The 13,450-nt window shown below is 31.1% G+C and overlaps 1 protein-coding gene across 1 annotated transcript; it reads right to left on the bottom strand.

Moving 5' to 3' along the window:
* Positions 1-7,550: 7,550 nt before the first annotated feature.
* On the bottom strand, positions 7,551-10,408 carry LOC140884347 (uncharacterized). Its single transcript, XM_073291080.1, has 7 exons — positions 10,207-10,408; positions 9,669-9,797; positions 8,725-9,063; positions 8,601-8,647; positions 8,301-8,360; positions 7,901-8,033; positions 7,551-7,800 (listed from the first exon to the last, which is right to left on the bottom strand). Exons 2-7 carry the CDS (start codon positions 9,781-9,783, stop codon positions 7,784-7,786), a joined length of 711 nt encoding a protein of 236 aa, XP_073147181.1. The 5' UTR covers positions 9,784-9,797; positions 10,207-10,408; the 3' UTR covers positions 7,551-7,783.
* Positions 10,409-13,450: the final 3,042 nt, after the last annotated feature.

Raw genomic sequence — 13,450 nt, 5'->3', positions numbered from 1 at the left:
ATTTATCTTTCTTTTTTTTAAAAAAAAAAAATATCTTGATCTTACATTTATCTCTTGGAGCACTAAAATTTTTTTTTAGAAGGATAATTAGAATTTCATTTTTTGAAAATCAATTTTAGAGAGTGTTTGTAACTTCTAAAAATAAGTGATTATATATTTTTTATTTACAAATTTTGTTAAAGAAAAAAAATACATAATAACTTATTTTTAGAATCTGAAAATACTACCTTAGTCTTAGTTAATGTATGTTTCGTTGAATTAATGGTTGTCATGTAATATGTTATGTCATCATTTTTAGTCATTGTCGTCAAATATGTAACTAGCTTATATCATTGTTAATTTTTTGTAATTACGTTGTTAAATATGCATGCATGTCACAAGAGATTTTCAGCCATGTAATTATAAAAATTTAACAATGATATTGGTTATTTAACTACACTAGCCTATTGCACACATCCGTTGTGTGTGACGAAAAATTGATTTTTTAATTAAAATTAATATCAATAAAAAATTCTAATAAACTTATAGTAGCAAAAAATGAAGGTTTTTGGGCTTTAGAATATGCAAATACTACCTTAGTCATATATAAATTGAGCTTTAAAATTTTTTAGTTAATGTATGTTTCGTTGAATTAATGGTTGTCATGTATTATGTTATGTCATCATTTTTAGTCATTGTCGTCAAATATGTAACTAGCTTATATCATCGTTAATTTTTTGTAATTACGTTGTTAAATATGCATGCATGTCACAAGAGATTTTCAGCCATGTAATTATAAAAATTTAACAATGATATTGGTTATTTAACTACATTAGCCTATTGCACACATCCGTTGTGTGTGACGAAAAATTGATTTTTTAATTAAAATTAATATCAATAAAAAATTCTAATAAACTTATAGTAGCAAAAAACGAAGGTTTTTGGGCTTTAGAATCTGCAAATACTACCTTAGTCATATATAAATTGAGCTTTAAAATTTTTTAATTAATGTATGTTTCGTTGAATTAATGGTTGTCATGTATTATGTTATGTCATCATTTTTAGTCATTGTCGTCAAATATGTAACTAGCTTATATCATCGTTAATTTTTTGTAATTACGTTGTTAAATATGCATGCATGTCACAAGAGATTTTCAGCCATGTAATTATAAAAATTTAACAATGATATTGGTTATTTAATTACACTAGCCTATTGCACACATCCTTTGTGTGTGACGAAAAATTGATTTTTTTAATTAAAATTAATATCAATAAAAAATTCTAATAAACTTATAGTAGCAAAAAACGAAGGTTTTGGGCTTTAGAATCTGCAAATACTACCTTAGTCATATATAAATTGAGCTTTAAAACTTTTTAGTTAATGTATGTTTCGTTGAATTAATGGTTGTCATGTATTATGTTATGTCATCATTTTTAGTCATTGTCGTCAAATATGTAACTAACTTATATCATCGTTAATTTTTTGTAATTACGTTTTTAAATATGCATGCATGTCACAAGAGATTTTCAGCCATGTAATTATAAAAATTTAACAATGATATTGGTTATTTAACTACACTAGCCTATTGCACACATTCGTTGTGTGTGACGAAAAATTGATTTTTTTAATTAAAATTAATATCAATAAAAAATTCTAATAAACTTATAGTAGCAAAAAACGAAAGTTTTTGGGCTTTAGAATCTGCAAATACTACCTTAGTCATATATAAATTGAGCTTTAAAATTTTTTAGTTAATGTATGTTTCGTTGAATTAATGGTTGTCATGTATTATGTTATGTCATCATTTTTAGTCATTGTCGTCAAATATGTAACTAGCTTATATCATCGTTAATTTTTTGTAATTACGTTGTTAAATATGCATGCATGTCACAAGAGATTTTCAGCCATGTAATTATAAAAATTTAACAATGATATTGGTTATTTAACTACACTAGCCTATTGCACACATCCGTTGTGTGTGACGAAAAATTAATTTTTTTAATTAAAATTAATATCAATAAAAAAATTCTAATAAACTTATAGTAGCAAAAAACGAAGGTTTTTGGACTTTAAAATCTGCAAATACTACCTTAGTCATATATAAATTGAGCTTTAAAATTTTTTAGTTAATGTATGTTTCGTTGAATTAATGGTTGTCATGTATTATGTTATGTCATCATTTTTAGTCATTGTCGTCAAATATGTAACTAGCTTATATCATCGTTAATTTTTTGTAATTACGTTGTTAAATATGCATGCATGTCACAAGAGATTTTCAGCCATGTAATTATAAAAATTTAAAAATGATATTCGTTATTTAACTACACTAGCCTATTGCACACATTCGTTGTGTGCAACGAAATATTGATTTTTTTAATTAAAATTAATATCAATAAAAAATTCTAATAAACTTATAGTAGCAAAAAACGAAGGTTTTTTGGGTTAAGAATAATAATTAGTTAAAAAATAATATAATTATTAATTATATTAGTTATTTCTCTTTTTTTTCAAATTATTTGAATTTCAAAATAGATAAAAATATTATAACTAAATTTTCATACAAAGAGACCATAAGTTTCTCTAAGGCCTCTTGCTTAATATATTGCATGTCACAAGAGATTTTCAGCCACGTAATTATAAAAATTTAATAATGATATTGGTTCTTTAACTACACTAGTCTATTTGCACACATCTGTTGTGTGATGAAAATTTTTTTTTTTATTAAAATTAATTTCGATAAAAAATTTTAATAAATTTATAATAGCAAAAAACGAAGGTTTTTTGGGTTAAAAATAATAATTAGTTAAAAAATAATATATTTATTAAATATATTAGTTATTTCCAACTCTTTTTTTTCAAATTATTTGAATTTCAAAATAGATAAATAGATGATAACTAACTAAGGCAATCATACATTTTTTCTAAGGCCCTCTTACTTAATATATACGGTGATTGAGGATACATAGGATGATTTAGATGAGAAGTACTAAATTCATTTCGGAACATTTAATAGTTCAATATTTTTTATTTTTTTTTATAAAAAAACATCACATCCCAATACACGATACTAAAATTTACATTTTTGCGTTATTTATTTCATCTTTTTGTAATTTTATCTATATATTTTTATTCTAATGGTAATCTTGAACTCTGACTTTTTCTAAATTGATCTTGTTTCCACGGGATAAGGGTTCCATATATGGCACTAAAACTACTAGTGACATGAATGATTTAAGATTTAACCGTTATAATATCGTACGTGGTTGTAGCGTAACATCAGAGTTGTCAAAACGGGTTAGTGGGATGATCAAATTGCAACCCATCAAAACTCGTCGGTTGGCCGGACATGACTTGCAGTGACCCTGCATTGAATTACCTACTAACTGGCAACTATGACATGCATTAATCTTAATTAATAGATAAACACTTAACAGAGTAAAACGTGCGGAAACAAAACTCATATATTACATAACTGAGTACAAAAGTTCAAGGCTTAATACTGTAGTGATACAACCAAATCAAAATAACTAGAAAGTAAACATTATACAGCTATATCGAAGCCTGCTGTATAATAAATCCTCAAGGCTCTTGCTCCTTAGTCCTGCCTCGAACTCCAGCTCCGTCCATCCTGCAACCTGCCCCGTGGAATGGGATGTCCAAGATAACAACTAGGACGTAAGCGACTAACGCCCAATACGTAAACATGAGTAAACACAAGTATATGATGCATGCAACCGTGATGACTAACGGGTCATCAGATAAGTCATGCTCGGTACAGGCGCCACATGAGTGCTGCAACCTCACGGATCAACTTTTGGGTACAACCACACTCGTCTAATACACTGGAGTAATCAGACATACATGTCCCCGCCGTCGGGGTACTCCAAGTTACAGACTAAATATAAGTATAGAGCTGAGCGGCTCTATAATTAAGGTATATCAAGGTACATGCTCAACGTGTATGTGCACATTACATATGAATATGGAAATCAGTAAAACATATATCATGCCTGTAGTGACACAGCATTGAATCACCTACTATCTGGCAACTATGACATGCATTAAACTTAATTAAAACATAAATACTAAACAGAGAAAAACGTGCGAAAACATAACTCATAATTTACATATCAGCTTAATACAAAAGTTCCAAGCTTATTATCAGTAGTGATACAACCAAATCAAAAATCTTAAAATACAATTGTTCAAAACATTATACAGCTAAACAAATCCTGTTGTATAAAATCCCTTGAAAAACTCCAGCTCTCTAGTCCTGCTTCAAACTACCGGCTCCGTCCATCCTGCGACCTGCCCGTAGAATAGGGTGTCCAAGATAACAACTAGGACGTGAGCACTAACTCCCAGTACATATACATGAGTAAACATATGTATATAATGAATGCAACCGTGATGACTGGTAAAGGGTCGTCTGACAAGTCATGCTCAGTACAGGCGTCATATGAGTGATGTAACCTCACGGATCAACCTCTAAGTACAACCATACTCGTCTAAAACACCAGAGTAGTCAGACATACATGTTCCTACCGTCGCGGTACTCTCAATGACAGACTATCAAGTATAGAGCTGAGCGGCTCTATAAACAGGGTATAACAAGGTACATGTTCAATGTGTATGTGCACATGACATATAAATATAAAAAGCGATAAAACATATATCATGCCACGTAATAATGATATTGGTTATTTAACTACACTAGCCTATTGCACACATTCGTTGTGTGTGACAAAAATTGATTTTTTTTATTAAAATTAATATCAATAAAAAAATTATAATAAATTTATAGTAGCAAAAAACGAACGTTAAGAATAATAATTATTTAAAAAATAATAAATTTATTAATTATATTAGTTATTTCTCTTTTTTTCAAATTATTTGAATTTCAAAATAGATAAATAGATGATAATTAACTAAGATTGTCATACCAAGAGATCATACCGTTTCTCGAAGGCCTCTTGTTTAATATATTGTATGTCACAAGAGATTTTCAGCCACGTAATTATAAAAATTTAACAATGATATTGGTTATTTAACTACACTAGCCTATTTGCACACATCCGCCTTGTGACGAAAACTTGATTTTTTTATTAAAATTAATTTCAATAAAAAAAATTCTAATAAATTTATAATAACAAAAAACGAAGGTTTTTTGGGTTAAGAATAATAATTAGTTAAAAAATAATATATTTATTAATTATATTAGTTATTTCTCACTCTTTTTTTTCAAATAATTTGAATTTTAAAATAGATAAATAGATGATAACTAATTAAGGCAGTCATACTTTTTTTCTAAAGCCCTCTTGCTTAATATATAGGATATATAGGACGATTTAGAGAAGTACTAAATTCATTTCGGAACGTTTAATATTTCAATTTGTTTATAAAAAAACATCACATCCCAATACACGATACTAAAATTGACATTTTTGGGTTATGCTTTTTCATATTTTTGTAAGTCTTATCTATATATTTTTATTCTAAAGGTTAAATCTTGAACTCTTAATTTTTTCTAAATTGATCTTGTTTCCACAGGATAACCGTTCTATGTCACTAAAAGTACTAGTGGCATGAATGGTTTAAGATTTAACCGTTTTACTATCGTACGTGGTTGTAGCGTAACATCAGAGTTGTCAAAATGGGTTGGTGGGATGATCAACTCGCAACCCATCAAAACTCGTCAATTGGCAGGACATGACCAAATTTTATTTATAGTAGCATAATCGCATATACACATTGCGTGTGTATAAAATCATATAATATATTTAATATTGTATGTTATCTATAAATATTATTTTTTCGATAATATTTATTTTTTTTCGTTTATAAAATAATATAAAAATAAATTTAAAATTTATTCATCAATTTATCTTATCTATAATGTTTAGTTGAGAAAACTATGAAAATTTGAAATATCGAAATTTAAAAAAAAAACAAATAAAAATAAAAGTGTAATATTTAAATCACATAAGGGCAATTTTCGCAAATGAAAAGATGGTGTCTAATGGGGAAATTCTTTATATATAACTAGCGATAGAAGCACACGCAGTTGCGTGTGTCGTATATATAATATATAATATTTTATGAGTTTTTATGGTAATCAAAAATTAATTATTGGAAAGATAATATAAATTTAATATGCTAATATAATCAATTTGATATTTGAGATATATGCATGTGAAATTAATTATAAAACAAACATGATACAATTTGGTTAAAGAAAATGTAGAAAAGGAGTGAAAAAAATATGTTGAGAAAAAGGTTGACAAAGAAGGGTAGAATTGGAAGATGGTTTTTGGTGTGTCGACACACCAAAAATTAGTTACTATAAAGTACTCAACTTTTATATAATAGTATATATAATATTGTATGTTATGTATAAATATTATTTTTTCGATAATATTTAATTTTTTTTCTTTTATAAAATAATATAAAAATAAATTTAAAATTTATCCATCAATTTATCTTATCTATAATGTTTAGTTGCGAAAAATATGAAATTTTGAAATATCGAAATTTCAAAAAAATAAAATAAAAAATAAAAATAAAAGTGTAATATTTAAATCACATAAGGGCAATTTCGGCAAATGAAAAGATGGTGTCTAAGGAGGAGATTCTTTATATATAAGAAGAGATATATAAGGAGAGATATGACTAGTTGGTGCATGTTGCCGGGTTGGTGTGGATTGGCCCACAAGCAAGCACAACCCACCACTTGGTGGGATGAGACTAGATGGGACCGGTGCGGGCCAGTCCGTCATTTGGGTGGGTTGAAAAATTAGCAACTCAACCCCTATTTAGCAGGGCAATGACTCAATCTACTTTGATAGCTCTATGTAACAGCAAGTGCATGTTTAAAATGCCTAAGAGTTCAGCGATGCAACAATAGAACTAAAGAATAAACAATTTCAAACACCAATGATGCCGGTAGATTCATGTCTATGGGTTAGTTTATGTTACACCTGGAGTGTTTTTCCCCCTATTTCAATACCATTAGATCACGTGGGACCTATATATTTTTATGAAAATTGACATATGTCTTGATGATCCAATGGTTGATATTTGACCACATCATGAAGGAAGAAGTATTCCAGGTGTAGCATAGAATAACGTGGGCTAATCAGACACAGTTCCGCATGCAACAAGAGATCAAAAAGAAAATATTGGTGGCAACAATTTTGCAATATTTTGCCCCTGATTTTTTGTATGTTGTATGAAGACTTGGAATTTATGGTTGGAAAGACGACATAAGTTCGTCGAGATTTATGCAAGCCTAGACATATTTCTTTTGAACATGATCTCCTGAAAAACAGTACTATATTTGGAAGAAGATGTCGACGGGACAACCTCAGGGAATCCAATTTGATTTGTGTCCAGATGAAGAAACTGTTAGCTTATGTTCTAGATACAGTTTCTAAGTTGCATGATGTGGAAGAGGAACAGAAAAATGGATTTTCTCAGATAAAAGTGGACTATATTAAATGATATGGGATTCATGAAAACACCCTCCAGAGTCACCAATCTTTTCATCAAAGCATCAATTTAGTCAGAAGCATACATGCAAAATCGCTTTTTCTATATGGACAGGGCTAAAAGAGGGTACATATTTTAGCATTGAAGATATGTATATTGTTGCCATAATTCTATAGGCTGCCATAAAACTCGCCAGCTACATAGCTTTGTTGACAAAACAGTAAAATGTCTAGATACAGTAACTACACTCAAATGTACTTGGAGAAATGCTAAAACACCTATATCTGCTAACATCATTCTGCTTCTAGTAAATATTCAACCATCTTCAGTCTCTGCAATATGAAATAAATACAGAAGTTATCTAGATATGCCGTGCTTAAATTTCTAGACGGTCGTATAGTTTGAAATAGTTAAAATATCTGCAAAGCATACCTTGTATTGTTTCCATGTTGTCTTCCTTGTACACACCAAGGGGCGATCCATGTACAGATAAAAGCATCTCCCCATCTTTTGGAAGCCTGAGAGTTTTGGGTGTCATTCCAACGGACAACCTGTTGTTGTGAACCTGCAATTGTAATTCAACATGCAAATACTCAAGACACTTTTGAACATATCATAAAGCCGCCAAATGGATAAGATTAACATTGTAAGAAGCTAATCACGGTCATATTTAGCTCTAAACGATCACATCAACAGTTGAAAGCTCTTCTTTTCCAGTGGTCTATACTTCAGCAACTTGAACTTGACTTCAATCTTTAAATTATTGCAATTTTAAACCAGCAAAAAAAACACACTTGCATGCTATCATTAGAAGCTATGTAAAGACACATACATCAGGAGTTTGCAGGCCATTCTTCAGCTCATATACTTGAGAATCAGGACCTTCCAAGACCTGAAAATTATTTTTTTCGGAGAATCAGAACTGAAAGACGAAACTAGGAAAGCCAAAGGAACCAAGAAGCCTTGAGCTATTTCCACCAGAGGAAATTAGGAAGATTATTCAAAAAAAAAAAAGGATGGTTTTAATTGTTTAAATTAATGAGACTGTGGCATTTTTTGATGCAAACTAAGACAAGTAGACATGGGACACAATGAAGAGTATCGAATTAGTATCAGTTGAATGCAGACATACAAGGCTCCTAATCTGCAAAGTATCAGCACCAAAAGGGACTGTTTTCACTGCAATATAATCAATAAAGCGCGTCAGAAAAATAGAAAGAAATGGAACCATCTATGCATCAGAAAGTTCTAAATACCAGATTTATTTGAAAATTCAAAGCCACCCAAAGATGGAATTTGAGTGGAGAGATCAGGATAAGCAACTGACAGCCCATGCAAAAGTGAAGTGTGTATCATTCTCTCATCTGCCTGGTTGAGAGTTAAGTTCCCGTCCGCATCTTTCCATTGCACATCATATTGATCATCCTTCCCAGTCCCTGCAATGGTCAGATTTGGAAGGTTTTCCTTAAAAAACTGCAGTACAGGGATTTGCAACTGTTCCTGGGTGAAATAGGAACGAAGTAACCGTAACATAGTCTGCAGTTGATCAATTTCTACATCCCTAAGAGCCCTGATTGCAGCACTTTGACGTTCAACTGGAAAATAAAATTAAGTTTCATCCATGTAAGTGCACCACAAGAGCCAGTAAAACAAATATAAAAAAGATAGCAGAATCTTAATTTCTGATGTTGGTCAGTGGAGAAATGAATCATATAGTTACTAATGGAATAATATATGGACCATAGTTCTACTACTAAACTCCAGTGTCTTAAATATCAAACTTCACATCTAAATTACATTTTTGAATATATTATTTCAGATCCATGTGTGCAAACGGAACTAATAGCAATAAGAGAATATTATACAAATTTGCCCATTGTCGTGCAAAAATTAAGCACCAACATATCAGGATAAATAACATAAGAAAAAACTTGTTAAAATTACATCATATGGGCATGAAACACAATTAATATTCAGGATCACCACATAGCAAGTATAGAGTATAAATAAAGAAGGTAAAAACAAACTCCAGAAAAGAATCGTGAGGCGTTGGCATTGCGAGCCAACACCAAAACTCAAAGGAAATTGTGTAAAAAATAAGATCTTCAGCTTCCCAAAGCTAGAACAGCGCTTTGTGAGAAATCACTGAAATTTCGGATCAGATGACAGGATCAAGAAGGGTACAGGTGAAATCCAATACCTTCATAATCTTGGTATGCTGTCTCTTTCTTCTCTAATGTTATACCATCTTGAACATCATTGTTCCCAGTGCTCGCAGACTGTTTAGTATTTTTCCGTACTCTTCGCTTCGCCATGGAAATTATTCACTCTATTAAAGTAAAAACGAACAAAAATAGATTAATCATTTATTATATATATTCATGCGCTCAGAATCAAAGTTTTTCCAAAACATATATAATGCAATTTTTTTTCCAACCTAGTCGTCTAGCCACCAAATCTTCAAATTTTAAATAACACAATCCAAATCAACAATCTACTCCCTTCAGTCTGATAAATCGATTCATAAAACGATATCTAATATCATGATAAGCTCAAGAGGCAATCGAAATCTCATGGTAACCACTAGCATAGGGTTTGACCATGTAACAACGAAATTCTAAAAGTTTATAGCAAAATTTTTTAAGATTTCAAAGTAAAATCATGTAATAATCAATTACCATCAGCTTCATATAAAAATTTAGTACAAAATACAGAGATGAAACTCGCGCATTGCTCACCCAAGTTTTCGAACCCTAGGCCTCCGCCTGAAGCTGTAACTTCATCATCTCAATTGTCAGTCTCTTCAAATCAAATGTTGGAATGAGATAGATGGAGAGAAAGGCGTGGGCAGGAGGGTTTTGAAAAGGGGGAAGATGAAAGAAAAATTACATGTTCAATTTAAAATATAACTTCCCGTGGCGATGCTCTTTAAATTTTAGATCTCTTTTTCAAAATAGAGCGGTTTAACTTCTATCGTCGGTCTAACCAAGTTATATTTATACTCGATTTATGTTTATAATAAAAATTAATATTTTTTATAAAAAAAATAAAATAAGATTAATGTGTCGGGTCGAATAAGCATATCTCCGATTCTCCAGCTCAATCTCTATCCAATACAATATAAATTTCTATTTTCTATTTTAAAAATCTTCTCCAACTAAAATTCATGACCTAGTTCATTATTTCCCTTTGCGTTTTTTTACCAAATAGTATGACAATAATTAAGTGAGAAAAAAAAAGGAGAAACTTGAAATAAAAGGACCAAAAAAGCCACTAAAATTAAATAAATGAATTGACAAGAACAAAAATATATATGATGTATTAACTCTAATCCCCTTTTTACGTTATTAAATTAGCTAAACATATTTAAAATGATAAAATATAATTAAGGAGTTTTAATATGATAAAACCAAGTGACCCCAGGATGCCAGAAATGGCCTGAAAGACCCCAAGGACCCGAGTAGTTCGGAATGTCCGAACTCAATCCAAGAGTAGTTCGAAGATTTGAACTGTTCGAATGGGAGTTGAGTTCGGATGAAGAGGGTGAGTTCGGAACGTCCGAGCTCAATTCGGACATGCGCATTTTTTAGGTGTCAAGTATGTACGAACACGTGGTGATCGGAACGTCCGAAGTGAGGATCGAAGCTTCCGAAGAGGATCAGAACTTCCCATCAATAGTAGTCTGAGACGTGGCAGACATGCAGAGTCCGAAACTTCCGAACTACGTCAATAAATATGTCGAGGATTACTCATAGTTGGTGCATGTTTGAAGTGTTTGGAGTGTGTATCAGTGTATATTCTTAGTGTTTTAGCATTATACTCAAGGACGAGAGTGATAACGAGGTGTTACGGGGCTTATAGCGCGGATGTGCTCGGGCTGGGACCTTCGACGTCAATGGTTTCACGACAGACGCAGGTATAATCCGAGATCCTTAGTAGTATTAGGGAGTATCTATTAATTTAGTTAAGGTTTTTAGATCAATGTTAGTGATATGATATTGTCTTGGTTTGTAGTGATGAACTATAGGAAGTATTGACGCAGATCAGTAGTAGAGGTACATAAGTACTTACTGAGATTGTCAGCGAATATGTATGATTATATATTGCATTTTATATGACATGATACATGTTTTATTATTTTATTATATTATGTTGCATGTACATATTATATTGAGTCGTGTCTCCTTCAAGATAGTCTTTTCTAGTAGGGTTACTCAGCCTTATACCCTTGTTATATGGTCGGACACCAAGAGACGTCGTGATAACGGGGACTGACCTTACGGTGATCTCGACGAGTGTGAGAGTTTACCCAGCGGAGTTGACCCCAATTGGTACTACACACTCATTGGCGTCTAGACTGATCAGAACTTGATAGTTGACCAGTTACCAAGTCATTTGCATGAATTATGTCGATATGTATGCTTGATTTATGTACTGAGCATGTGTCGCCCATGTTTGTGTTGTTACCATGGACACCCCATTCGACGGAGCAGTTCCAGGTTGCTCATGAGTTGGAGCTGTGCGTAGTTTGTGACCCTGGCATGTATGCAGAGGTTGCTAGTAGTTTAGTGTAATACATTTGAGTGGTATTGTATTCGTTTCGATTGGGTTGTATAATTAATTATTTTGGTTTTTCATTTATTTTCGATTGTATTTTGTCGGGTTGGTAATTATTTAAGTTTATGCAGTTATCACTGACGATGTTTAACTGTTTAAGTTAATTACATGTAGGGGCGGGAAAGAATACCGAATTCTCGGTATACCGAAGTTATCGTACCGAAAAAATACCGAATTTTTGGTATACTGAAGATTTCGGTATGGTAATGGTATGAAATTTGAAAATTTCGGTATATACCGATATACCGAAATACCGAAATACCGCAACAATATAAAATATTTAAAAATATATAATATTTATAAACAATAAATTTATAAAGTTTAAAAAATATTGGTTTTTTTTTTTTATACCGAAATATCACCCCTAATTACAAGCCTAAATTTCTTATTAGTAGGTAATTTGAATCGGGTCACTATATAAGAAATGAACCAAAAAATCAAAATAAAAAATTATAATTTTAAATTTTTGGATAATGACATTTTTGTAACAGTACAATTCTTCAAATTATTCTCCATAGCTACATAGCACTCTCTAAAATAGAGAGTGCAAATGGAGAATGATTGGAATGATTTTCATCATTTTCCGAAATAGAGAAGAGTTGGTGATGTTCTTAAAAATAGTTTGTTTAATAAAATTGACTAATGACGTCGTTTCATTTGAGGTTTTTTTTTTTTTTTTTTAAATCAGGCGTAAAACCGTTCATATATCTGATTTTTACAAACACAAGCTTGTAAAAGAGTTTGAATTATATGATATTTCATAGAGATAATTCTTAAAGTTTTTGGACTCTAGGAAAATAAATTCCCACTAATGAAATTTGATCAATACCATTATCGGCCAGAAGTGGTGATATTTAGGAAAGTGAAATGTGTTTATCCTAAATTCGAAACATAACATTATCAAAATTTAGCCTTTGTTTAGCTTTCATGCTCGAGATCGTACGAAATAATAATAAGAAAGATCATATTATAATTCAAAAAATACGTTCGACCAAGATCAATTTTCAAAATATCTAATCGACAGTAAGTAGATTAACTAAGGGTTAATCTTGAAGTATGAGACTGTCTAACATTAATCTTGTTCGAACATTAATGTTATCTCTCCAGTTAGGAGTCGGCATTGTTGTATGAAGTATGTGACAGAGACATAATTCATTTAAAACTAGCAAGCATCTCATCAAAATCCCTCGTAATGTCATATCTATCCTTTGCAAGGTCAATGATAAAATGCACTGGAGTTTTAATTTGTTGAGGGATAGCAGCGTAATTGGATTGACACCAAACACGCAGCACTGGGAACGAATATACAAGGCATCAAGAACATAATAAGAACCGACATCTAAGCACACACAACGCATGAGCATT

This window comes from Henckelia pumila, chromosome 2 (assembly GCF_033568475.1).
Source record: "Henckelia pumila isolate YLH828 chromosome 2, ASM3356847v2, whole genome shotgun sequence".
NCBI lineage: Eukaryota > Viridiplantae > Streptophyta > Magnoliopsida > Lamiales > Gesneriaceae > Henckelia > Henckelia pumila.
Note: the sequence above shows the minus strand (reverse complement) of the source record. Positions and strands in the feature narration are given on the sequence as shown.